The sequence below is a fragment of the Folsomia candida genome, unplaced genomic scaffold (assembly GCF_002217175.1).
Source record: "Folsomia candida strain VU population unplaced genomic scaffold, ASM221717v1 Fcan01_Sc018, whole genome shotgun sequence".
Taxonomy (NCBI): Eukaryota; Metazoa; Arthropoda; class Collembola; order Entomobryomorpha; family Isotomidae; genus Folsomia; species Folsomia candida.
In genome coordinates, this window is record NW_019091210.1 from 3,168,673 (window position 1) to 3,194,012 (window position 25,340).

General features: G+C 37.5%; 4 protein-coding genes and 1 long non-coding RNA gene across 5 annotated transcripts; 3 read left to right on the forward strand and 2 right to left on the reverse strand.

Moving 5' to 3' along the window:
• Positions 1 to 538: 538 nt before the first annotated feature.
• Positions 539 to 1,441, forward strand: LOC110857326. The gene is made up of 2 exons (XR_002548659.2): positions 539 to 680; positions 917 to 1,441. It is a non-coding gene; the product is annotated as an uncharacterized LOC110857326 (long non-coding RNA).
• Positions 1,442 to 2,615: 1,174 nt separating this feature from the next.
• Positions 2,616 to 4,254, forward strand: LOC118438142. Its single transcript, XM_035857955.1, has 3 exons — positions 2,616 to 2,786; positions 2,860 to 3,190; positions 3,720 to 4,254. The coding sequence occupies exons 1-3, from the start codon at positions 2,621 to 2,623 to the stop codon at positions 4,225 to 4,227; spliced, it is 1,005 nt and encodes a 334-aa protein (XP_035713848.1). The 5' UTR covers positions 2,616 to 2,620; the 3' UTR covers positions 4,228 to 4,254.
• A 284-nt stretch (positions 4,255 to 4,538) lies between these two features.
• Positions 4,539 to 7,046, reverse strand: LOC118438141. The gene is made up of 5 exons (XM_035857954.1): positions 6,830 to 7,046; positions 5,512 to 6,246; positions 4,947 to 5,448; positions 4,756 to 4,886; positions 4,539 to 4,677 (listed from the first exon to the last, which is right to left on the reverse strand). Exons 1-3 carry the CDS (start codon positions 6,896 to 6,898, stop codon positions 5,206 to 5,208), a joined length of 1,047 nt encoding a protein of 348 aa, XP_035713847.1. The 5' UTR covers positions 6,899 to 7,046; the 3' UTR covers positions 4,539 to 4,677; positions 4,756 to 4,886; positions 4,947 to 5,205.
• A 2,680-nt stretch (positions 7,047 to 9,726) lies between these two features.
• LOC118438135 lies at positions 9,727 to 18,205 on the reverse strand. Its single transcript, XM_035857932.1, has 3 exons — positions 18,185 to 18,205; positions 16,849 to 17,619; positions 9,727 to 10,236 (listed from the first exon to the last, which is right to left on the reverse strand). The coding sequence occupies exons 1-3, from the start codon at positions 18,203 to 18,205 to the stop codon at positions 9,778 to 9,780; spliced, it is 1,251 nt and encodes a 416-aa protein (XP_035713825.1). The 3' UTR covers positions 9,727 to 9,777.
• On the forward strand, positions 14,025 to 15,353 carry LOC118437961. The gene is made up of 4 exons (XM_035857556.1): positions 14,025 to 14,251; positions 14,333 to 14,518; positions 14,627 to 14,869; positions 14,940 to 15,353. Exons 1-4 carry the CDS (start codon positions 14,062 to 14,064, stop codon positions 15,011 to 15,013), a joined length of 693 nt encoding a protein of 230 aa, XP_035713449.1. The 5' UTR covers positions 14,025 to 14,061; the 3' UTR covers positions 15,014 to 15,353.
• Positions 18,206 to 25,340: the final 7,135 nt, after the last annotated feature.

A 25,340-nucleotide genomic window follows, 5' to 3' on the forward strand; every position in this document is an offset into this window, starting at 1 on the left:
CTTACTATATACATACAAGCATAAATCCAAGTCAAGATGACTGCCCATAAAGGTCATTGATCAACTTATTGTGTACATCCTTACATCATTTTTAACTAAATTACAGTCGGTGGTGGGCAAATTGAAACCAACAGTCATCACCGACACAAAATGTTACCTAAGTATGCAATACGTATTTAAATGCTAATACATACATATATGTCGCAGCATATTTTAAAGATTTAATTGCGTAAATTCGCAAAATATTCAAGTGGTTTCGCAGACTATTAAATATATTGATTAATTATTCCCTGAATTCATCTCCAGATTTTAGTTTGTGAAGTTGGTTATGAAACCATTCACGATGCACTAAATAACCTGCATATAAATTCGTATATTATAATGATGATAAGTCATGCGATTATATTGATATTAAAATTCTTACATATTTGCAGTAAATACATGTCTGCATCATTGTACCATCTTGCACTTTTGATGATTCACAGAATATTTAGAGTTCTATCTAATTATCATAATTCGGATAAATTGTAATTCACTGGTTGTTTGACATATCCTTTTAAATAGAAACAGTTGTTTGCATAATCTATTGTATTAAATTTTGTAATAAAAAGCGCCTGGTTGAATCAGTTTCAACCGAATTTATACCACACCTTACAAGGGTCAAGACAAACTTTTTCAAGGTAAGTTAAAAATTTCAAGTAAATTTAGACAAGTTTCTGACAACTGCTTAATTTGTAAATTTCTACAAGAAATAATTCCATTTTTGGAATTAGTTCACAAAAATGTGAAGTCCTTTTGTACTAAAGATTCTAATAAACTGAGTTATCTACCGATTATAGAATTTCGCAGTTTACAAAGTTCAAAACTGGTAAAAACTATAAATGCGGTAACAATGATCATGCAAATATAATTGCAGGAACAAATCATGAAAACCAGCTTGATTTTTGGAATTTTTCTAATTTTTTCCATTCTTGCAACGATGGATGGCGCTCCACAGGGTGATTGTTCCTGCACCCTTCGCTGCGCGGCTTACCACGCGGAAAGGATTCAGTGTCTGTTAGACCAAAACCCACTTTGCTATATTGACACACTCCCGTCCGATTGCGAATGCAACAGATTTGCCGGATAATTTCTAGAGAGATCTAGAGAGATTTCTAGAGAGATTTCACAAGTTTATAATTTTGGCCCTGTAATTTTATCTATGAAATGCATGAATCAGAGCAACTAAACTTCATTAAAACTTTTTTATTTGTCCTTAGTTGTTACAGCTTATTTATATATCCATAATATGTCCGTAAACAATAATTCTCCCTATCATATTTTCCCAAATTAAAAAATATATGTACACCTAACTCAAAACCACATGTATGGAATGGTCATATGTGTCTATGTAAAAACCTTCGTCAGACAATGGTCATGATTACATAAATTGTTTCCAGCCTGTCCAATTTTTCTTTTACATTTTTCCCACAACTCCACAATGGGGATACATACATACCTGTCTACATTCACGAATTATATGTACAACAAGGAAATGCACTTGCCATTATTGTTATTAAAATACACCACCTAAAATCTCATTCTATTCATCACTGTAAAAAAAATTCTGGTCACAACTCTGTCTGGAGGTGGAAGAGAAATAACTATGGCTCCCCATATTGCCTGGATTTTCTTCATTGTCACCCTCACCGCATTTACTTCCGGCTGTGGTGGGACATCTTTGGAGGAAGTGATTCTACAACAGGTCTCAGTTTCTAGGGACGCCGTGCCCACTTTTCGGAACGATTCGCTCCTCGTCCAGCACAAAGACAAGACGAATCTCCACAGCACGTACAGATTTAAGGGGGACGAGGATGGGATTCCTGCCTACGAGCGAAGTGGGGACGACGCCGGGAAAGATGCCATTCTTTTAACGGGAGACGAGGACAAGCTCCCGTTCAAAAAGGGGAAGCGAATTTACGTTGTTTTGCGAAGAAATAAGGCGGGCGGGGCGGACTCGTATTACGGACAGGTGGCTATAATTCGGTGAGTGATTAGTTTTAAAAAATTCCATTATTTTATGAGACACAAATTTACATATTTTGAAATTTTATAACCTTAAAAAACGTGAGAATTTAGATTTACATTCGAACGTAAATTTTGTAAAGTTTTTCATTAATTAATGACAAATTTTCCTCCAGAGATGCCGCACCTCTGGACAAAACTACCTCAACAATCACGGACGCTTCCGGACTGTCCAAAAAGATCGTCGTAGAATGGACCACGTTCGACGAGCACTTCGTCCACGGGCGGCAGCCCTTTCAAAATTTGGCGATATCCTGCGCCTTTAGTGTCATATTGCCCTGCTTCATCAATACCACCAAGACGGAAAAGTACCCCATATTGCCCCCCTTCAGGGAGAAGGAACCTTCCAAAGTAGTGGTCGACGAGTTGGACAAGCTTCTCATAAAAACCAGTGATGGTTCCGATCCCAACGAAAATTACGATTTGTATCTCGACCTAGAAATTAATGCGGTTCTTGGAAGAGGTTTAGTTTCGGGGTGAGTTGATACAGAATTTTGAATTTAAGTAATTATGTACATGGCTGATAATGTTATCTCGTAGGGTAGCCGGCATTATTATGGATACCGCCAGCGCGTTGGTCTGCACGATAACTATGGTGGCCTGTGTGGCCGCGAAGGTTGCCTCCGGTGCGCTTAGTGTCGCGGGTACTGTTGTCGGTGCGGGAGTTTCTTATGTGGCGGATGCTTACTCTGCTACAACGCCAGCTCCAACGAAGAAACGAGGTAAAGTGAGACACGGAATTTAACACACTTTAAACGGACCTCGTAATTTCTGTGAAATCCCGTTCATACATAGAGGCCACTGAAAAAGTGGAAGATCCTCTCCGAAAATATCCCGGATGGAAGACACAATTTGCGGGTAGTAAAGTATCACCCGGAGTGTATTTTTCTCCAGAAATTATGACGGATGGTCCAATATTTTACGGATTTGGAAACTGTCCTGCTTCTGTTAAGATGGGAACAGGGAAAAACTTTTCTAGTTCATCTGAAGCCCTTGATTTCTACCAAAAAGTGCTGCGAACAGATTGTTTGTCACATATGAAACCACTCTTGGAATTAACTTTGACGACTGGAGTGGTGACCTGGGTCAATCCACACTTTGAGTTTAAGGAGGGACATGATTTTCTGTGAGTACTTAACCTACATACTTAAATTGCTGGGAAAATTTTGCTTGTAAACGTACCAAAGATTAGTAAAGACTAAAGGTTATGAGTAAGCGACGCACGTGGGGCGTGTCACAAACTTCGTGACAAAAATAATGCGCAAAATTTAGGAATTTGAATATTTCTCGTTCATTCGATAATGAAATGGGAGAATTATTTACGATATTCGTGCCATGAACTACATATCTAAATTTGATAGATATCGGTTCGTAAACCAGACACTATGATGCAATTGAAGTACATATTTGTACATGAATCCCAAAAGTAAAAATGGCAATTCGTTTTACAATTTTTGATGGTTTCCCAGTCAGCTACTTTTGTTCTTCTAGCAAGGTGAAATCGTCCTTGAAAGTGTGGAAAAAATAAAGATTTTAGAAATGAAAGAATGACCAATGAGCATCTTTCGCATTAGTGACACGCCCTTTAAGTATTTTAGCTGTATATATAAATGACTCGATTTGATACTTAACTTTATAAAATCCCCTCTCGTTAGGACGAAGCCCATCCTCCCCTTAAAAGATTTGTCCGTGCTCACCTCCGCCGCTGAACTCGTCGCGTTTACAACCGTTCACAAATCCGCGCTTCCACCGAGCTGGACACCGACCGCCTTTCTCCCCGCAAACGGAAAGAAACCAATCTCTCCCAGCGTCTCATTCCTGACTCAAGTCTGCTTGAAATACTTGGCCCTCGTGCGACAAAAAGTCCGCCCGCACATGATCCACTTAACTCGACATCTCCTCCACTTGACCAACTCGGCCTTGAAGAAGATTGCCGAGGATGGTCAGAATTTGGAGAAGTGTGTCGATCCGGGATGCGAAAAGGATAAGGAGGTCAATCAAAATGATAAGACCGCTTTAATGGGAATCGTCCAGTTCATTAAGAAAGGATTGGGACCGGTGGACAAGGGGAACGCCACCGAGGGCGAGGTGGTCACCTTGTTTGAATTATTTTTAACGGAAAATGATGAAGGGATTGACCAATTTGTGAAAGCATTTGTGTAAAAATTTAATAAGGTGTCGGTAATTAAAAAATAATAACTGAAATGGAACATATATATTTATTGCTTATTTGGATAAGTGTTTATTAAGGGTGTTGATCAAGCCAAGCGTCTGTATAAGGATACCAGACGCAATACACTAATACATATATATGGATAATTATTAATTAACCTATTAAAGTTTAACTATTAAATCATGTATGAGAATTACTTATTTACTACCTTACACTTACATATTATATAAATCACAATAAGTGAAAAATTGGCAATCACATCACATCATATTTATCTACACCTGCGACAATAACATTTACTCACAACAGCCACATTAGTTTCAAATTAAATCTTTAATACATACATATGTAAATGCAATGATTATTTACTTTGGCTCATTGATAGGAAATTTATGCTCTCGAATAAACGCTTTTAAATTGTCCTTCGTCTCTTCGTCCATCTGCAAAAATTAGCAAAATAAAAACTCGGATATTTTTACATTTTTCATGCCCCTTTCTTGTATGAAAAATGGATGTACCAAAAATCCAGTTATTGCCACGCTTTTAATCGTCCTGCACGACAGGAGGGCGGCTCGCATCTCCTCCAACATTTTAAATTCTGTGTGACGACATAGATGACCCGTAAACTGAAGTGACGCTATCGTCAAATCTACAAATTTACGTTCGTAAATATTTATTATTACGATAATTAATTGTGTGAAATGATAACCTGTCCATCTCCCCATTCCTTCCAATACAGCAATGATCAGTTGCGAACCAAACTCGTCACAGAGAAGTTCATTGGCAGCAAAACTATGTGATTCAATCTCAAAGTCGATCTGCGCGGATGTCAAATCCCAGTCGCCAAAAGATTGCATCATTGAGGTCAAGGCCTCACATTTTTGAGGAAGATTGAGGACAAATTCAGTCTTAAATTTTAATTTCAATTCCTTCACGCCAGAGAAATGAGTGACCAGGATTTGCCCAGCTTAGTGTTCGTCGTAATCTTGGGGAAGTGGGGAGCCAATAAAATCCAGCGACGTTATCCCAGCATGACGCACGTTGTGGTTTTGTAAAAGTTCGGAAATCTTGTATACGGAGGTCAGATTAATGAACGAGATGGAGAAATGCGTCAATTCTGGGAGATTAGTCACGTTCAGCAAGTCTTTAATGATCTCAATGTGGGTCGCATGCAGTTTGAGGTGCGTGAGACTCGGCAAGGGCAAGTTCAACTTAATATAAAATACAGAATGACATTTTTAATCCTGGATAAAAATCTTGAGAATTGTTTTTACCTGTCTGGGGTCTTCATTCCAAGTGAACTTTCCCAAGGTAAAACTTTGCAAAGAATTTTGGCAACTTTCCAACATATCTTCCATCTCAGAGACTTCATATTGCAAATCACGACTACTGGAAGCGCTCAAAATTTTCAGTTTTTCGCATGCCGTCAAGCTCAAGTAGATATTTTCGTCGAGATAGACTTCTTCCAGATCGGGGGCCGAGTTGGCCAGATTTTGGCAGATGGTTGTCATCAAGCCTTTCGCCAAAGGATTTCTACAGTAGGGCGAGATTTTCACGGAGCACATCTTCAGAGTTGGAAGGCGTCCAAATCGTGCAATCTCGAGCGGTGGTGGTTCCTTATCGAGTTGGGGTCCGTTGGCGACGATCGATATGTTTGTAAGGCGTGGGAAGGCATAATTGCTCCAAATTTCTTGTAGGGGTTTAAACGCCTTGATACCGTGGAATTCGAGACTCTCCAACTTGTTGTCAATGTGGGGCAAAATCTTAAAAAAGTTTGTGGGCAGTTTTGGAGAACTCTGGTCTCCATAAAACTCCAATGTTATGTTTTTGGCAAGTTTGTGGTCGAATGGGGCCAACTCTTCATGTTTTCCGCAGTTTGGCGGTTCCGAAAAGTTAATGTGACCAAGTCTCCCAAGATACGTTGCACCCACGGCATCCCACACCTTGCAGACGTGCCGAACTACCTTTAACGTCGTGATGTCCAAGGAGTGGAAGATTTTGTGAAGGATCTGAAATAATTTTTGTACAATTTTTGTACATGTCTTTTATTTTGCACGGATTATTCATGATGGAAAATTATGTATAGATAGTTTTAGTGGAAATTTCACATTGCGAAGAATTGGCCTGCCGTCTTGGCTTAGAGGCTTGACCATCAGTGTCATGACTCAAAAAGCCGAGAATTCGATTCCTCTTGAGTTGTATTATGCAGCAAAAATGTGGAACGAACTGGTATGGAAATACAAATTACTGTTCGGTGCCGGCAGATAATCTGCATAGGATTGTCTGGCCAAATCCTAAGATAGTTTGAATATCTCCTTATTTACATCCTATCCTGTTTCACCGTCCACCCCAATTTTCAATTTCAATAATTACCCCCTTTCCTCTACAGTACCTATCCTAGTAAACCTGACATGCCAGCCCTAACTATACCTTTCCTTGTAGTTGTTGATGTCAGTATCTATCCCTGTCTTGGTATTGGAAACGATGTGGCTCACATATCATATACCGCAGACGTTAAAGATTGAACAGAACAGAACAGAAGTTGTGTATTTATTAACTTTGCAATGTGAAAGTTTATTAATAATTAAATACCTCCCGATTAAGTAAAGCTTTCACCGTCACTTCCACTTGCATGTCTTCCACTTGCATGTCCACCTCCATTCGGATTAAATGCAGATTAAAAATTTATTGCTATTTATTTTATGATAATCCTCTCGTATTTACTAATTAAAACGTATTTAAAATATTATTTCAGCCAAGAACTTTAATAAAACTTTGGATATTTACCAACGTGTCTTGATATTACGAGGGTTAGGCAACAACAGAAATATTCATGCAAGGAGAACTGGACAAGTCAGCGTCCTTTCGAAAGGGGGTATCCAAACAGTCCAAACAGGGGGTATCCAAACAGTGTGGGTTATGCCTCAGTTTGTTCCTTGTCAGCATTTTTAATTTTCTCTAATCTTCATCATTATTGTTTAATTATTTTGGAAAATGCGGATTATGTATCAGGTAAAATCTCCTTTATCGTTGCTAAAAAATTGGAACGAGTGCTCTGCACGTTCCGTCACTTTTTACTTATTTTTAAGGCGGAATATGGAATCGAGTATAATGCTGAGAATAGAATTCTGAGTATCGATAAAGAAAAGGTTCTTAGATAAATACATACATACATGCGAGGTCCTCTTACATACATAATTCTGTATGTACATACGTGGATACATAGTAACTTTAATTGATAATTTACTTTAAGGGGTGAAACACCTTTATGGTTTTGCTGTATGTCTTTCCGTCTGCCACACCGAGTTCGATATTCGACTAATATGCTTACAAATTACACTAATATGCTTGTTGAGACGCCTACATATTACTTACCCGTTGCAACAAAATGGGCAAGAGGTATGTATGCATTTGCAAGAAAAAAAACAAAAATGTGACTGAAAATGGTGAAACTTTACACAAAAATAGGCGCATGTTTTACAGATATTCATGTACATGTCTGGAAGCAAATTGTAAATAAAATTTATACATTGCGACATCTAGTTACCGAATGGACCATGCGTCAAGGATGTGATCAATTTGATCGCGTCAAGAAATTCTACTCCTGATGAGCAAGTGTGACACCGAGTCGCAGAAATCGGTAACCCGGCCCCATATTTTCCGACGTCAATGTTAAGCGTGTGGGGACATGCTGACCGAGGGCAAAAAAATACACCCATCAAGCCCAAAAAGAGTTGACACTTTTTTGATATGATGAAAATAATTTGGATAATTTTCGTATGAATATTTCATCCTCAATTTCTCACATGAGTTTTGAAATTCGGACTGTTTATTCAACATTGAATGCCCGTATCGCCGAAAATGGGTAAATGTTTGTAGTGAAATTTATGTAAATGAGATGTCATATACATATATAAAAAATGTCCTCCATTTACGGACTTGATACGCATGTTCGAATTAATTAGATCCAAATGAGAAAACCGACGGTATGTAGACTAGGTTGACGAGGCCCAGGGGGTATCCTGTCTCCTTCTGTAAAACGGTTCGATTCAGCACCCAATATTTTTTTTTATTTTCAGAATTCATATTATTTCATATTTAAATTACTCCAGATCAGAGCTGGGAATCAATCCGGATTACCCAATGTTAAAGAATAGAGGGATTGGGGATTGGGATTGGCCATTTAAACACATTGACTAATCCGAATTGATTCCCAGCTCTGCTCCAGATATGTACAAACTGCATATGGGCTTTACAAGAAGTTGCAGCAACACATCGAAGTTACACATTATGCCGAAAAAAACATTGCATTTAGAACTATTTAAAACACTGTTTTCAGTAAAATATTTAATAGTGTTGGAGCTGGAAATCGAGTTAAGCAATTTTGAAAACGTTGTCCTATAGTAAATTTATGCAAATTCAACATTTTAGGAACGTTTTGTCCGTGTCTTACACAATGTGACCGAGTTAGCCGAAAAATTACGAGTAAAACTTGTAGTTTCGAATCCCCACTAATTAAATACTCCTCTGATTTGCTTGTGAACCACGCCTCCCGTAAAATGAATGGGTGCACCACTCGCTTCAAAAATGGGTTGAATTCGTTCCACGATTTCCGGTACCTGAATTATTAGAAAACTGGGGAACTTAGACACCAAATGTATGTTGAAAGTTATTTTACTCACCACCAGGCAGCACAAATAGTATATCATAAACTCCTCCCTGCATGGATCTTAGGGCTACTCAAAAAATAGATCCAAAATGTGAACATGCTCGATCAACTTGAAATTCAAAACTTAAGGGTTTACTGACCTTAAAAATTTAGTTAGACTATATTTTCATCGCCATGACCTTTTTTCGACACAATATGACATGACTGGCCAAAATTCATCATCAGTCGATCACCTAATTTTAGCCAGGCAGGTCATATGGTGTCGACAAAAAGATCATGACACTGAAAATAAAATTGAAATAAATTTTTAAGGTCACAAAACTCTTAAATTTTAAATTTTAAGTCGTTCGCCCAATTTTACCCAGTCAGATCATATGGTGTCGAAAAAAGGTCATGGCGATGAAAATGTAGTCTAAGTAAATTTTAAGGTCAGTAAACCTTTAAGTTTTGAATTTCAAGTCGATCGCCCATGGTCACATTTTGGATCCATTTTTTATCCAGGGAGGAGTTAATGATATACTATTTGTGCTGCCTGCTCACCACCCGTCCCGAGATTTCTACGCTCTTAAATCCTTCACTGTGCAAGATGAGATTTTGAATGTAGGGAGAAAAGTCATCCTCGGTCACGTAAACGTCCGAGAAATTGACAGTTTTAGCGCCTGAAATCATTTATTACGTAGGTAATATTGTCAATATGGGACCGTCAATAAATCATGGCACGCAAAAATCTCGAATTCTTAGACCCCCCTCCAGCCCTCACATAGACACGATATCATTGGAGCCATGGACCCCACCCCATCCTCCTCTCCTTTGACATAATTTATGGACGGTCCCTTAAAGTTATGGAAGTTTCGATAGTTAAAATAATTTTTTATGAGCTGACTTTATCACCTTCACATGCCGATATAGCTTCCAGGACTCGAATAAACGTGGAGGTCTGTCCCACGTTTTTCGCGAGAACGTTGCCCCGTTCCAAAGCCCACAGTCGGAACGGTCTCAAGATCCGGCTTAAAGCCGGAATGGAATTAAACTTCATAACGAAATCGAATTCCTTAACCGCCGGAAACAAGGGGATCATTATGCCACTGAATTCCATCTCCCTCTCCTCTCCGAACTCCACGGTCAACGAGAGAGACTGAACTCCTCTGTGGCGCCTCCAGTAAAAAAGATGGGTTATCAAGGGCGATTCCAGATGTCCGGAGTGGAAAGAGAGGGTTTTTAATTTTGGAAAGTGGTCCTCATCAAAAAAGCCATGAAATCGGTACGCGTCTATGGCATAGATGGAGAGCGTGGTTAGTTTTGACATGATGGGAAGCTCCTCAACAGTTATCTGTGATGCGGTACATACATACAAAAAATTCATTTAAAACAATTACAAAACTCATCAACAAAAAAGTCAGAAAGAATGTCAAGACTCGATCCAATCCGTTTTTTGAAGGACATGGTAAATTGTTGGGTCCTGGTGGGCCACGGATCTTTTTGCACTCGATTTGGGCTAAACTATTGCCTGGTATGAATAAAAAGTAGTAAATACTGCATAGTAACAAGTAAAAGCAAAAGCACCCAAAATTAGTAAAAGGTAAAGCTGGAAGCATTTACTTGACTTGGTATGAATAAAACTTTACTTTTACTACAAAGTAAATACTTGTACTTTTTAGCAAGTACTTTATTTTAGTACTTAATTTTATTGCATGGAAACCGAGTAAATTTTCGAAATAAAATTAAAATTTTCGAAATAAAATTAAAATTTTCGAAATAAAATTAAAATTTTCGAAATAAAATTAAAATTTTCGAAATAAAATTAAAATTTTTGAAATAAAGTGAACATTTATTGTATATGCAATTTACGCTAAATGTACGCTTAGGATGCATTCTTAAATTGCGTAACGCTAACGGGGAGGGAGAGGGTTTGGAAGTTCCATTACGGATGGAGAGGGGGGTTTGAGGCAATCGTTATAACTTTTTTGGTAGCCCCAAAATGCAATTTTCAAAAATTGCGTGGTTTTACACGATTTATTTGTGATTATGTGTTTTTTGCGTTCTTTGTTTCTTCTGCTGCTCCAGTTTTATTTAGTAAATACTTTAAAATGTATTATGGAATTTAAAATAAAATGTTTGATTATGAAGTTTTTTTGGAAAATTAAAATTTTCATTGTTACAAAGGGGAAGAGGGTTTTGCGAAAGCGTTACGCAAGCGTTACAACAGGGGTGGGAGATTCAAAGAATAACATTCTAGCGTTGCGTAATTTAATAATCTCCCATTAAGACCGGAACGATTATCGAAAATAACACAATACCACTCGTATTCAACGATTTTTTATCGCCCCCTTTAGGACTTTATTTTTTAATTTGACTGAAACCTCGAAAATCTTGTTCAGCATAACGAAATTAGTGGGTTTAGTGCAATTTTGGGTCTCAAATAATTTTCATGTGGCACAAATTGAGGAAAGTTTGTCAAAAAGGGGGGTTGACATCTCCCTTCGTCCTGTGTGATAAGCGGTTACAGAACGAATGTTTTTTAATAGAACAAGACGGTATTCTTTTAAAATAGAGTTGCGTAATCGCTGCAAATTTTCCATATCTTAAGCTTAATTTATGTTTTAATTTGCTCTAAGTTACATTACATTTAAAAAATTGCGATTGACCCCGATAGGTCAATATATAGCATTTTGGTTACACCAAAAAGCTCAAAATTAATAGGAGATTACATACTGTGCATAGCTTTGCAAAAAATCGTTAATAAAGAACTGGTAACATTTTGCCCCATTTTCTCTTTTGGACATTTGGGGCGTCCAAATTTCGGTGTCCAAAACTGCCTAAAAATTGGCAACTTGGTCATAATACTTTCGAAAATCAATTACAGTATAGAATTGTCAAAAAAACAATCTAAAAATTTAATGAAATGGCTTATAATTTAAAAAAAGTAAACCATGAAGCTCGGGGTATCGCAACTTCACACTTTACTTTGTTTTCGAAGCTTTTACTTGTGTTTATTCATACGAAGCCTGAGCATTTACTTTTTGGTAAGTAAAAGTCATGGAAATTTAAGTAAGTACTTTTGCTAAAAAGTAAAAGTATTTGCTAAATTTTTATTCATACTAAGGTGACCTTTTACTTGAATTTTGTGAAGTAAAAGCATTTACTACTTTTTATTCATAGCACCCATTGTCTTCCTGGCACACCTACTACCCATGTACGTCGAATAAAATAGTAACCCCACTGTGGTGTTCCACAGTTTTTTAACCAAAAATCTCAAAAGTTAATACATAAATAAATTTAAATAATCAAATAAATTGCCCCAAATTTAAAAATTTTGCTTCCCCTATGAGATGATGGATTTGGATTTTTCGTTAATGTTGTGTTCAGAGATTTACAACCGTTTTGGAAATATTGACCCAGAAGTCGTAAAAAAATTAAGATGTCGAAATTGTCGGTTTTTAGCCTACAAAAGTGGTTGGAGGTAACTTTTTTCAACTTTACGTAGTTTACTTATGATTACTCTATCATAACCTTCAAAATTAGAGTTGCATACAGTCAGGTGCAAATCTTTACAGCCACCCTGATTTTCGTTACCAATTCCGGTCGCGTCATCAAAAAATTACCAAATTTGGCTATTATGCGTAGAACACTATCCTTTATAACTATCATACACCATAGAGTCGAAATACGCTGCACACTATCTTTTCGTACTAAATTTAAAAATTATGGGGTGCAAAACTTTACAGCCACCTAGTTTCTATTGCAGAATTCCGCTTTGTTTTTTAGGTTGGGAAGGATTTTGATGAGTTTGCATTTTTAACTAGTTTAGAACAAGTTTTTAAGCCGATCGGCATGCAGTTTGGGATAACTTAATTTTTTCTCCGCATTTATTTCAACATTAGAAGGCAATTATGAGCATTTAATTATGAAGCTAACGGAATATCGGGTCTGAAGTCATCTGACATTCCCTCACACCCGATTTAGTAATAAATAGGTCAGAATTGCTATTTTAGACTAAATCCTCTAAAATTTGGTGAATGTCATGGTAATACAGTGGGGAATGGATGGGTTCGAAGGTGGAAGTACGTGGATGAATCTGGAAATTTACTGCATCAATCAACCAGAATGCCTCACGAATGCAAATTTCAACTGCCTCACTACAAGTAGGTTGCTGGAGATGTTTTGGAACTAACCCCTTCACTCAAAATCACGAAGGAAAGGAAACAAACCCTAATTAACCATTATAGACGACCTAACGATCTGGTGTGAGCTAATGGGCATATGGTTTCGTCCGCCCTGTCTTCTATGAAAATATGAAATACATCTGAATGGAAGCCTTCGATGGTCTCCTTCTATTTTACTCCCATTTCGGTGCGACCCGACTGGTTTTCAGTGGGACAGACCAGTCGTGGTTTATGTAAGGATTTGATTGTCGCCGGCAATATATACTACACGGAAGGTGAATGTTTCTCGTGGTACAATGGACCCGGAAAGTGGTAACAAAGTTTGCTAAGATCAAACTGTGGCTAACCAAGCCAGATTGGGCGAAGGAAACTCGTTTTGCAACAATATAATGCAATTTTATTTTTCGAAGAATGACGAAAAACCGTTCAATGACAATAAAACCCAGCCCCGGGGCAGTCTAGGAACGGCGCCAGACCTCAATTCAGCCCAAAAGCATTGAGGGGTATTGCTAAGAAAATATAAACACACGTTGAGCTCAACCGACGCTGAGAACCACATGAAACAAGAAATTTTTTGGTGTATGGCGACAGTGTGGAAAAATGTGTGCTGACTTCATGCTGAATTGAATCTGTAGAATTACCCTAACAGAACCTGAAGCCGTATTTCATGCGTTTTTTGTACGTTGACGCGTATTTAGTCCGTAAAATATTTTTCAAATAATTTTAGTTAGTTTTACTTGCATTAAACACAAGAGAAATCCTCAGCATTTTATGAACAAGTAATACGAAGGTAATAGAAGTGGTTTACGTCACAGTAAAACATGCGTATTCATGGCTGATAAAACTCATTTAATATATGTGTAAAATCCTTGCGTATTTATGCACCTCGTAATACATGCGTAAACAGCACTTTATTTTTTAGTGAGACAAAATAACTAAAGAGGGAATATTTGAAATAAGACGAGTGCGTGGTCCTTGCATTCACTATTAAAATGTTTTCCGTCGTAAACTTTAAGTTGGACCGTTCGGTGCAATTAGTGCCATCAAGCTGGATAAGTGCTGATAAGCGCCTTTGTTCTTGGCCACCTGGCCCAAGTAGTAACGTCACATCATTAATAAAGAGAGTTGAGAAGCCAAAAAAGTCCTGGCCAAAGTTGGATGTCACATGTTGGAAAACTGCAGGTAATTATACAAATTATATTATTTTTAATTTATTTATACTACTTTAAATTAAAATATTATAATTTTATTGTGCATCTAAAGATACATTTCTAGAAGGACGACAATTGGAAGATGCTGCCCGATTTACTGGTGACCTGGACACTTCTGACGCAGAGGGCGGGGAAGAAAATAATCCTCCCAAAATCCTACGATTATCTCTTATGACCGACGCCAACCAAGAACAAGGCGAGGAAGTGTCGCAAATTGGTGTTACAGACGACGGTTCAAGTAAGTTGAAAAATAGTTCACCTTGAGTCTAGCAGTTGTCATTTATCAATGTCAAGGTACAATGATTATCATTAGACGTCATATTAAGTCCCTGCTTAACATTTTCAGGTCTTGTAGCTGTGGGAGGAAATGTGTTCCGACTCCAGCTCTTTAATGGAGAGGAAATGACTACTGGAAGTCGCTCACAGATTGACCCGAATTCCGACAATCCATGTGGAACAGGAGGTGATCTGGTTGTCCAACCTGAAGGCGGTAACATTAGCCATGACGGACAACAGAATGACAACGCCGGGTCGTCGGGCTCAACCAGAATAATCCCAAATTTAGATGCCATTTGTATGAGACAGTTAGGTTAGTAAATCAGAATTCCTGTTTTTACACAAAATGGGTCGAAAATATTTTATCTTGATTTTTGTGGCAGCTTTAGAGGAAACGATTGCAAAAGAGTTATCATCAATTAAAGAGGATATTCGGACTATCTTGATTAAAATTTAGATATAGAAAATATATTATTGGCACAAAAATGGGAAATAACTGTTTTTTATTAAAAAATAATGACCTTGTTATTGTCAATAGAATATATAAGGAGAATTGCAAAGTTATGATTGAATGTAAAAAATTCACAACAAGAACTGCAGTTAATAATTATCCTATTAATACCTCTATTTTAAAAATATTTAATGTGTCATTAAGAAATATATCCAGGTGTACGAATAATGTAGAAAATATTTGTCAGAAATGTGTCCTAATTCCAGTAAAAAGTAATTCTATAGATGAGTATTTTTGTATTCCTATGTTGTGAATAATTAAAAACGTGGAATATTATTTAAATTTATGTCGTAACTCGTGTTCTTTATTAATGAAACGCATGTAAACCATGTAAATTAAGCATTCGTAAAACTGCCGTAATTGCCGCATAATTACGTTAGTTTTCAGGGTGCATAAAGGCTTCATAATACCTGTCCATATTACGCTCAATTTTAGCTTTCATAAACGCCCCGTAATACGTGCGCATATTAGGTGTGTATTTAGGTAGGGAAAATGCGAGTTTTGCATGCGTTTTTAGGATTCGCGTATTTAGTTTGTCCCGCTCTGCCAAACCATACTATGGAAAACGGATTCGTTTTCCAGACGGTTTACTAGAAAAATACTGATTTGGTTCTGTTAGGGTAACTCGAAGAATTGAAGTATAACGAAGTTCTTTATATCAAACCTACGTGTTGCAATCGGTCACAAACTGATAAATGTATTTAAAAGCCAAATTTTCCAGGTGGCCGTAAAGTTTTGCACCACCTGTTTTTTACATTTAGGAGGAAAAAAGTAGTGTGCGGTGTATTTCGACTTAATGGCTCCTGTCAAGTGTGTAGGATAGTGTTCCACACATTATAGCCAAATCTGGTAATTTATTGATGGCGCGATCAAAATTTATGACGATAGCGAGGGTGGCTGTAAAGATTTGCACCTGACTGTAGTACCTACACGAGGAGACGATTTGGTGGCAACTTTGCTGAGAGTATACCGTAAAAACTCAAATAGTAGCCGGGGGCTACTATTTACAAAATTGGTGTCTGGGACCCGGCTACTATTTGAGCAAGGCTACTATTTGGGCAGGGTCACTATTTATAAAATGACGGAAAGATGCACGGCTAATATTTGCACACAGCTATTAAATTTTGTTTCCAGAATCAAGCTCATATTAAATTTTAATAACAGCACCAATTTCTCCCCTAGAATCCCAGTCTATGACAATTCTATTGCTTAAACCTGCTTTTAATCAATTTCTTCGATGAGCCGAATTTCGTGTTCACTTCGATTTTTTGTATGTAACTGCGATTAAATTGAATTATAGTTGAATTACTTACATGACCTGGCTAGGAGATGTGTGGTTAAGTCGATGCACGGCTATAATTCGTATAAGGCTATTTGGGCAGGGCTACTATTTGGGCAGGGCCACTATTTGAGCAGGGCTACTATTTATAAAATTCTGAAAAAACGCAGGGCTACTATTTGAGCACGGCTACTATTTGAGTTTTTACGGTATTTCCAGGTTTGCATGTTAAACATGAATTTCATAACTGTAACAGTCCAAGTCAATGATAACGGTTAAAATTACATGCCGAAATATTAAATTAGTTTTTCTCTAATATATAATTATAGGAATTCTGGTTCAACCTGCCCTACAAAAACCCACAAAAACCCCAAAAATCCCGGAAAAACCCCCGGGGTTGTGATTTTCTACAAAAACCTCTGGGTCTACCGAACCCTGTTCAAGAGGATAACACTATTTTTAAAAGTGTGCTTATACATACATGTTCACATTAAATCCTTACCTCCCCCATGGAACCATACTGAGGCAACCAATTTCCCAATTCCAGCTCAATTAAGGAATCCTTCACCTGTCCCAGCATCTTGGTCACATGGCTCAAATAGGCGTTACCAAAATTCACATGGTGTGGTATCAATCTAAATTTCAGCACTTTGAGATTTTTGCACCCCTCCAAATTTGGATAAAAAAACGCCATGGCGTCCAAAGTGGTCAAATTGGGGGCAGAATCGATCCAGATTTGGAGTAGGGCCTGAATGTCGGGAGATCTCGGGGTTTCCCGAAAGCTTGAATGAATTATGCACTTCACCGAGGTCAAACCGGGTTGCGGCGGGAGTTTTTGTAACGCCTCGGCGGGAATTGTGTATAACGTAATTTGGTAACAGAGGATGGTAATGTTTTGAATCTTCGTGGACCCCAACGCCCTAAATCCTTCCAGCCAAACGGGGACAAGTTCGTTCCGCATGGAGACAAAATGAATTTCTCGAATTAATTGAGACACTTTAGTTAATTCTGAAAACGCTTTTTTGAAAAATTCAGCATTCTTTTCGAGCGAGGTAATGGGCTTGTAGCAATCAACCCACATGTGGACACGTCGCATCAGTTTGTCGTTGACGTGGGACACCTCACCGAAGTTGGGTTCGGAAAAAAGCTTGTTGAAGCCAAGAAGGGTCCGTTTTCCTAGAAAAGTTGCGCCCACGTCGGCCCAGTCTTGACAGACGAGACGAGACGTTTTCAAATCAGGGACGTCGAGCTTGGCGAAGATGACGTCGAGAATCTGGAAGAAAATTCAACCTTGTTGAATTAAGTTGGCGGGTCAATGAATGGGATGTAATTAACGACCCCCCTACACTCTTAGAAATAATTTTACTTTTTTGAAAAGCAAGTGCACTTTTTACTCCATATGAAGTAAGGTTTACTCCGTATCAAGTAAGCGTTACTCTGGATTTAGTAAACTTGACTTCATATGGAGTAAAAAGTGCACTTGCTTTTCAAAAAAGTAAAATTATTTCTAAGTGTGTAAGCTTAAATTTTTTGACCGGAAAAATTATTTAAATTAAGTATAATTACACATATTTAGATAGGGCTAGTCACGTATAATCAAAATAATTTAAATATTAGTGAATGACAAAGCTTATTGGAGGTGTCATCTACTACCGACGTATTAATCAAATGGTTACAAACGCTTGCAAAAATTAAGGTGTGAAACTTGTGTGTGATACGTCGAAATCATCTTTGAGGTAAAAATTATGGTGACCGTTGAATTAGGGGTTTCAAGGTTAAATTTCGCATTAAATTGACTAACATAAACAAACTAATCTTAATGTTAATGCATTTTGTACCCTTGTGTAACCTTTGAGCATTTTATTAGGGGGGTTCGTTTGACATTTAGAGGGGTAAAAAATGAATTACGTGGGGGCAAAAATAAATGGGGGTTCATTTCTACAATTTAGGGGGCAAAAACCAAAATATTAGGGGGGTCATTAATTTAGTCCCTCAATGAATTGCGTAGTTGATGAATGTTTGTAGGTTGTTAACCTCTTTCGGACGAAATATAAATACAAATACACATTTTTTGTAGTATTTTGTTTTCTTTAGAGGATGAAATTCACACATCTGTGTATTTAACAAATTATTTCACACTGAGAACGAAATGCACTAATGTGTATAAATAATTAAATATAAAAATTTCTAAAAAAAATAAGAGCATTTCTTTCATTTCTTAAAAAAACTGCAAAACTGGGGGGTAGAAGGTTGATTTGTTTGAAATTTATCTTTTCAGGTATTATAGTTAGCCAAAAATACATCCAACCAATCTTAAAAAGTGAATTTTTCGTCGAAAAACTCAGTGAGACTTATTGAAACGAATTTTCCGGAAATCATTAAAATTCTACAGTGTGTCCACTTAAAAACGAGTCCACTTTTGGGGGGGGGTAATAAAAGTGATTTTATTTGTACTAAAATTTTTTTTAACATAAATCCTTTTGGTATACAATACCTTAGTATTTAGTGATGCCTCCACACGCAATTTGCATATCTCTAATTCGTTTAGGGAAACTCTGCGTCAGATTTTCCAAAACAGTAACCGAAATTTCCTTCCATTTTTTTTGGAAGCGTCGAATTAAAGAAGAACGGGTTCGTGGAATTGGCTGCTCATACGCGCTATTCTTGAGATAGGGCCACAGATTCTCGATTGGGTTCAAGTCCGGGCTATTTCCTGGCCAAGTCCCCTTCCCCCAGACTGTTGAAATGTGCTCCCCTAGGAGGCGCATGCTCTCTTTTGCAGTGTGAGCTGGTGCCCCATCCTGCATGAAAGTTATTTTTTTCTTACTTGGAAAAAGTAGCTTATTGTCCATGGCTTCGAAGTAAGTAGGAAGAATTTTGTCACGGTAATAGGCTCCGTTTACATTTTGACCACTCGGAATGATGTGCAAACGAGAGACGCCCCTCGAACAGTACCCAGCAGCAACCATAATCTGAAGACTTTTTTTCGGTGTAGATGTTGCTGGAACCTCCGTTCTTTTTTCTGTCCTGTACCTTGTGTTCTGAGGATTCCCCCGAGGGTGAAGATAAATCCAAGTTTCATCGGTAAATAGTATATGTCGACGTTTTTCTTCACCCCTTTCACCCTCTGTCAAATAGCCGTTTTCGTCCAAAAAGTTACCAAACTTTAACCTATCTTCAATATTTTTGGCAGACAAAAGTGGTTTTTTAGATCTCTTGAAAGCTTTATTTCCCCATGTGGTGGTTTTTAGATGATTTTGAATGGTAGATTTGCTAATCTTTTTATCCATCCGTTTGAATCGATTTGTGAGATTGATGGCGGCCGCACATTTTCGAGTGGAACTGCCAGTTTTTCGGTACATTCTAGTTTTAATCATATTTTTAGTGGTAGGTGACAGTATGGTGGGTTGTCCAGGCCTTTTTTTGTCAGCTGTTGACTCTCGGTTTTTCCAACGCTGGACAGTACTTCTTGCAACTTTGATTTTTTCGGAAATTTCTCTCTCGGAGTATCCCTCCTCCAATAGTGTTTGAATTTCTATTCTTTTCCGTATTCTGTTATATAAATACTTGGTATACATTTTGTAAAAAAATCACCTGTGTAAATAAACAAAGAAAAAAGTTATGCCAATTTGTATTACCTAGTGCTCATGGTAGTTTGGTGGACTCGTTTTTAAGTGGACACACTGTATTTAATTGATTACAATCATGTGTACTATATGTACAGTATGTAGCAAAAGTATAGCTACGATGACATATTTTTTATCTCGACATGATGCCGTAATATTTCAACTTTGAAACTCCGTACAAAAATGTCAAAACTATCTGCCGACAATTTCCTCGTCGCCGATTTTTAATGTCGCAGATAGGTCAAAGGTCAGGATTATTTTTCTAAACAAATTTGAGGCGTCGAAAAAAAAACTTCGTGGATAATTTTTTTTGAACTTTTCAATATTTTTTACTGGATGCGGCGTGCGTTTTGAAGAATAATGAGCTTTGGTCGGACCGTGTACGATTTTTTTGGCGCCCACAGTAATTTTTTGCCCAGGACAGGTTGGAGGTCTAAAATCGCCGCCTTGGCGAAAATTAAAAAACTGAAATATACGTTTGCATATAGAGGGTCCGGTTATGCAAACGTATATTTCAGTTTTTTAATTTTCGCCAAGGCGGCGATTTTAGACCTCCAACCTGTCCTGGGCAAAAAATTACTGTGGGCGCCAAAAAAATCGTACACGGTCCGACCAAAGCTCATTATTCTTCAAAACGCACGCCGCATCCAGTAAAAAATATTGAAAAGTTCAAAAAAAATTATCCACGAAGTTTTTTTTTCGACGCCTCAAATTTGTTTAGAAAAATAATCCTGACCTTTGACCTATCTGCGACATTAAAAATCGGCGACGAGGAAATTGTCGGCAGATAGTTTTGACATTTTTGTACGGAGTTTCAAAGTTGAAATATTACGGCATCATGTCGAGATAAAAAATATGTCATCGTAGCTATACTTTTGTTACATACTGTATATATATATATGTATTTAGTTATGAAACATGGCACCAGAGAGACATTTTATAACACAAATCAGTAATAATTAAATGAATGAAGTTAACTGACCAACGTATTCCTGAAAATTTTCGACGAAGCGTCATCAGCGCTGACACCACTTACATTTTTCGAGTCTGCAACTACATGAACGGAGTGAATTTAGAAAATTGATGTCTCTCGCAATAAAGAAAAGTTTACTTTTTGGGAGAAGTATATTAATTGCTGCATTTACTAAAATTTGGAATACTCATCTCCTCTTGTGAAGTAGTTAGCCGTAATGGCACGTTGTGTCGATTTTTGTCGCCAAAATTCTGCATGTTGTCGGCAATTGTGAGTGCTTCGTTCGAGTCTAGAAATAACAGTGTCCATAAATATAAAATTTGCATCTAATATCAAATTCTTAATTAAAAATGCACATTTAAATACATGCGATGATTGAGCGGTAAAAACTTAAAAGATTTGTTAATTGGTTAAGCAAATAGATAGGAAATCCCTTATTTACCTAAACTAAACTGTGTACAAGGATTGAAGATGACAATGACTGCGTGCTTTTAGCTGCTGTCGATTTTACCCTGCACCGTAAAATATGAAATGCACATTAAATATTTATGGAGGGTATTACTTCGTATCCTTTGGCATAAATTAAGTTACGAAAGGAAAAGTATCGGCCAAGCTTGGTAACAATCGTACCCACCGTGATGCGATTTTTGACGATAAGATCTTATCACGCTTACAAAATACCTTAACTTATTTTACGATACGAAGAATACTAAGGATACGAAGAAATAATTAATACCCTCATTCCTTATTTGCACACAAACACATATTTACCTAGGCACTTGGTGGCACTAATTGAAATGCAATTTGAAAATACTGTTTCGAATAGATGAACCAATTTAGTAGCTTTTTATTTATTTTAGACACACACGCACACACACACAAATACATTTGTCTTCATTAGGAAAGGGTTAAGAAAGGACAAAAAAATGTTTGTCTATGCAAATAGAACTGTCCCTTTCTATTTAATGGGACATTCAAGCATTGTGTGGCTTGCACCTCCTCAGTTTATCTGCTCGCCAGCATCTTGGCTTTTCTCGAACACTTGTGTTCGTACTACATCTTTATTTCCTTCTACAATTGCGATCCCCAGATAAGATTACATTTAAAAAATGGTGCCATGTGCTTTGCATGCTGTGTCACATTTTACTTATTTTTAGGCCGGAATTTGGCCTAAGGTTTAAAGATAAGAATAGAATACTGAGGATCAGTTTTGGCCAAGAAAGGGTTCATTTAACTGTAATATGCAAGTAACGTCATCGTTACTACGTACAACGTATGTACAGATATACAGACATGGACATATATCTGTACATATGTACATACATATGAAAATGTACCTATTATAAACATATGCATATATACATATGTATTTACATATATACATTCTGTATATACTGGTAAGGTGTCAAATTGACCCCATCAGATTGACCCGCGACAGATTGGTCTGGTCATATTGACCCCAGATCATATTAACTGGGGACTGGGGGTTGACATGCGGGGCAGGTCGACTTAGAGATTAAGTCCAATCGGATCAATTTTGTATATACATAGGTACGTACATTTGCACGTATATTTACTGAGGTAAAACTAAGTTTTTTTGGATAGAAAAAATGTTAAAATGTTAAAATGTCTCAGTTTTACATCGCCAGGACTCAGATTTCTCTGCTTTTCAGCCTCAGATGGCGACTTCTTGCCATAATTTCGTAGCAAGTTGTCTCATCCCCACAGAGAACGGACTCTGCTAGGGGTTGTGCACAGTGACATTGCCATTCCGTATGGCTGGGCTCACCCTGTCACGAGACAGCACCTACCCCGTACTAACACCGAGCCGAGTAGGATTAGCAATAGCTTCCCGGCCAGAGGAATCGAACGTGTGACTGCGATAGCGGAAAATGCACAAGGACTATTCTTAGGTACCTATCACCACAAAATTTATCATTTGTCACACAGAACTGCATAATGTTGTCAAAACAGCCATTTTTCTTGATATGTAACAACAAATAAAACAACACCCCATTCTTGACATGCAATTGATTGTACCAATACTTGAAGAAGTTAAGTAATCCAGATATCAAATGTAAGGGCGGGACATAATTGATTTCTGACATTTTTGAGCCATACATAACTACATAAATACTTGCATAATTTGGTATGGTCATTCCTAAGTGTTCACTTAACCTTTTAAGCATTTTGACCATGTATGTCATGGCGAACAATTTTACACGAAGTGCCGGACGAAAACACAACAATTAAAAAGATCCGTCCTTAGTTACATATATCAATTTTGTACGAAATTTATTAAGTAATTATTGTCGACTTTTAATCACATCGCAACGTTAAAATATTCGGATTACATCCAAAGACTGACTTTTTCTCGAGTCGTGATTTTTAGCCCGAACCAGGGCTTATGTAATTGTCATGTCAGTCGAACGAGTTAACCAATTTTGACCAAATTTGGTGCAGACATGTATCTGGGCAATGCAACGACCGAGTTAGAAGATGGGTTCGATCAGAAAAGTTTTGAACCGGTGGGGGTCATATAAGTGGGTAGGGTATTTTGCACCAAAATTTCAAAATTGTTGTAGAGAGCTGAAATTTGATACAGAGGTTGCTAATGGTTCCTAATAGAAAAAAATAACTTCAGGTTGGAAAAATTTTAATCTTGAGGGACCCTGTGGGGTGACCCATACTGATTTTTAGAAATTACTTTAAAAAGATGAAATCCGGCACAATGGTACTTAATGGCTTCTAATTAAAGAATATGAAGTTAAAAGTGAGTAAAGTGCAACCAGAGTGACCCTATGGGGTGACCTATACTGATTTTTCAAAATCATTATATCGAGCTGAAATTTGATATGGAGGCTGAAAACCACTGCTGGATAGCACATACATACAGCTTAGAGCTTCAGGATGTTAAAGAAGCCCACTGGTCATGGTGGTCAAGACACATGATCTGTAACTTGCTCAAAAATTTGGGACCAAATAATAGAAACTATCTAACAAACTTTTAACCATCCACAACACGGAAGTTGGGGATATTATGCTGGTCAATTCGGAAAAAAATTTAGAAGCGGGCTCTGACTTATTGAGTCAGGGACTATGTCCCTGACTCGGGCTATATGGAGTCTGCACTGTAGGTTTTATCTATTAGGAGCCATTAGCAACCTCTGTGCCAAATTTCAGCTTTCTACGACAATTTTGAAATTTTGGTGCATAAGACCCCACCCACTCAGATGACCCCCACCGGGTAACCAGTCAACCGATTTCACCCATCTTCGAACTCGATTCCTAACTTTGTCCAATATGCACATGGTAAAAATTTCAAGTCGGTAGCTTGTGTTTAAAGAGAGTTATCCTGTTTACCGACGGACGGACGGACGGACATGACGGTTCCATAAGCCCTGACTCGGGCTAAAAAGCTGTGGAAATTATTATTTTCGACTTCCATGTATGTCATGGTCAAAGTATTTTCTTGCAAAAACAATCGCCATGACTTTGATGGTATTGGTCCTGCAATGCAAATTTTTGCGACCATGACTAACATGGTTTTGGTCTTTCGATGTGTAAAAAATATGACATGAACACCATGGTTTAGGAAACTTGGTGTAAAATTTTTCTCCATGACATTCATGGTCAAAGTTCATTCCCCATTTTCGACTATAAAATGTAAATGCTTAAAAGGTTAATAAAGAACCACGTAGTCATTTTATCCTTAGAATCCACTAATGCCATTTGTTCGGAATATTTATTCCGTTCAAGTTCTTAAAATGGTGAGGACTAAAGTACTACCTTTTTCTGAATTTCTTCCCAACTCTTATCTCCCAATAATTAGTTGGCTTTCGAAATGGATAAACCGCTCGTACTCGGTTCCCATAAATTGTGAAAGCCATTGTTTGACTTTCACCATAGTTTCCGGGTTTCAGTTTCAAACGGTGCTTCACTACTTTACCTTATGCTTCACGTTTGCGTACATGATAACCTTTTCGCTTTGGCTGTATTATTTGGATTCGGTGGGTCACAATGAAAATCTTCCGATTTGGGAGAAAGTTCTGACATTTTACTATCTGACGTGTTTCGTTACACTTTGTGGGCTTCAATTTTTACTTCATTTTCGTGTCTACGAGTTAATCTGGTTGCTCAGGACGGCAGTGTGGATAGAGAAGAGATGCATCAAAAAAGGTTTATAAATTCACGGAGTTATTGGTACCTTGCAAAACCCGTAAAATTGTGTAAAATAATTTTATAAATTTTCACAAAACAAAGAGAATTCCAGGAAGTTTGCAAAAATTTGCGAGCTAATCTTCCTTAGAAATATTTGAAGAATTTTGTACCAGTTTACAGAAATTACGGATTTTATAATGCGACCAATGCCTGCGCTAATTGCTGAACTCTCTT

Coding starts and splice junctions, on each gene's coding strand:
- LOC118438142 (XM_035857955.1), top strand. CDS start 2,621: ATGGATACCGCCAGCGCGTTGGTCTGCACGATAACTATGGTGGCCTGT. Junction 2,787..2,859: donor AGCTCCAACGAAGAAACGAG/GTAAAGTGAGAC, acceptor GTTCATACATAG/AGGCCACTGAAAAAGTGGAA. Junction 3,191..3,719: donor AAGGAGGGACATGATTTTCT/GTGAGTACTTAA, acceptor CCCTCTCGTTAG/GACGAAGCCCATCCTCCCCT.
- LOC118438141 (XM_035857954.1), bottom strand. CDS start 6,898: ATGGAGGTGGACATGCAAGTGGAAGACATGCAAGTGGAAGTGACGGTG. Junction 6,247..6,829: donor AAGCTTTACTTAATCGGGAG/GTATTTAATTAT, acceptor AAATTATTTCAG/ATCCTTCACAAAATCTTCCA. Junction 5,449..5,511: donor GGAATGAAGACCCCAGACAG/GTAAAAACAATT, acceptor TTTTATATTAAG/TTGAACTTGCCCTTGCCGAG.
- LOC118437961 (XM_035857556.1), top strand. CDS start 14,062: ATGTTTTCCGTCGTAAACTTTAAGTTGGACCGTTCGGTGCAATTAGTG. Junction 14,252..14,332: donor CACATGTTGGAAAACTGCAG/GTAATTATACAA, acceptor GTGCATCTAAAG/ATACATTTCTAGAAGGACGA. Junction 14,870..14,939: donor CATTTGTATGAGACAGTTAG/GTTAGTAAATCA, acceptor TTTTTGTGGCAG/CTTTAGAGGAAACGATTGCA.
- LOC118438135 (XM_035857932.1), bottom strand. CDS start 18,205: ATGCTCAAAGGTTACACAAGG. Junction 17,620..18,184: donor TGCTCAAAGGTTACACAAGG/GTACAAAATGCA, acceptor ATTTTCTTCCAG/ATTCTCGACGTCATCTTCGC. Junction 10,237..16,848: donor AGTATGGTTCCATGGGGGAG/GTAAGGATTTAA, acceptor ACCGCATCACAG/ATAACTGTTGAGGAGCTTCC.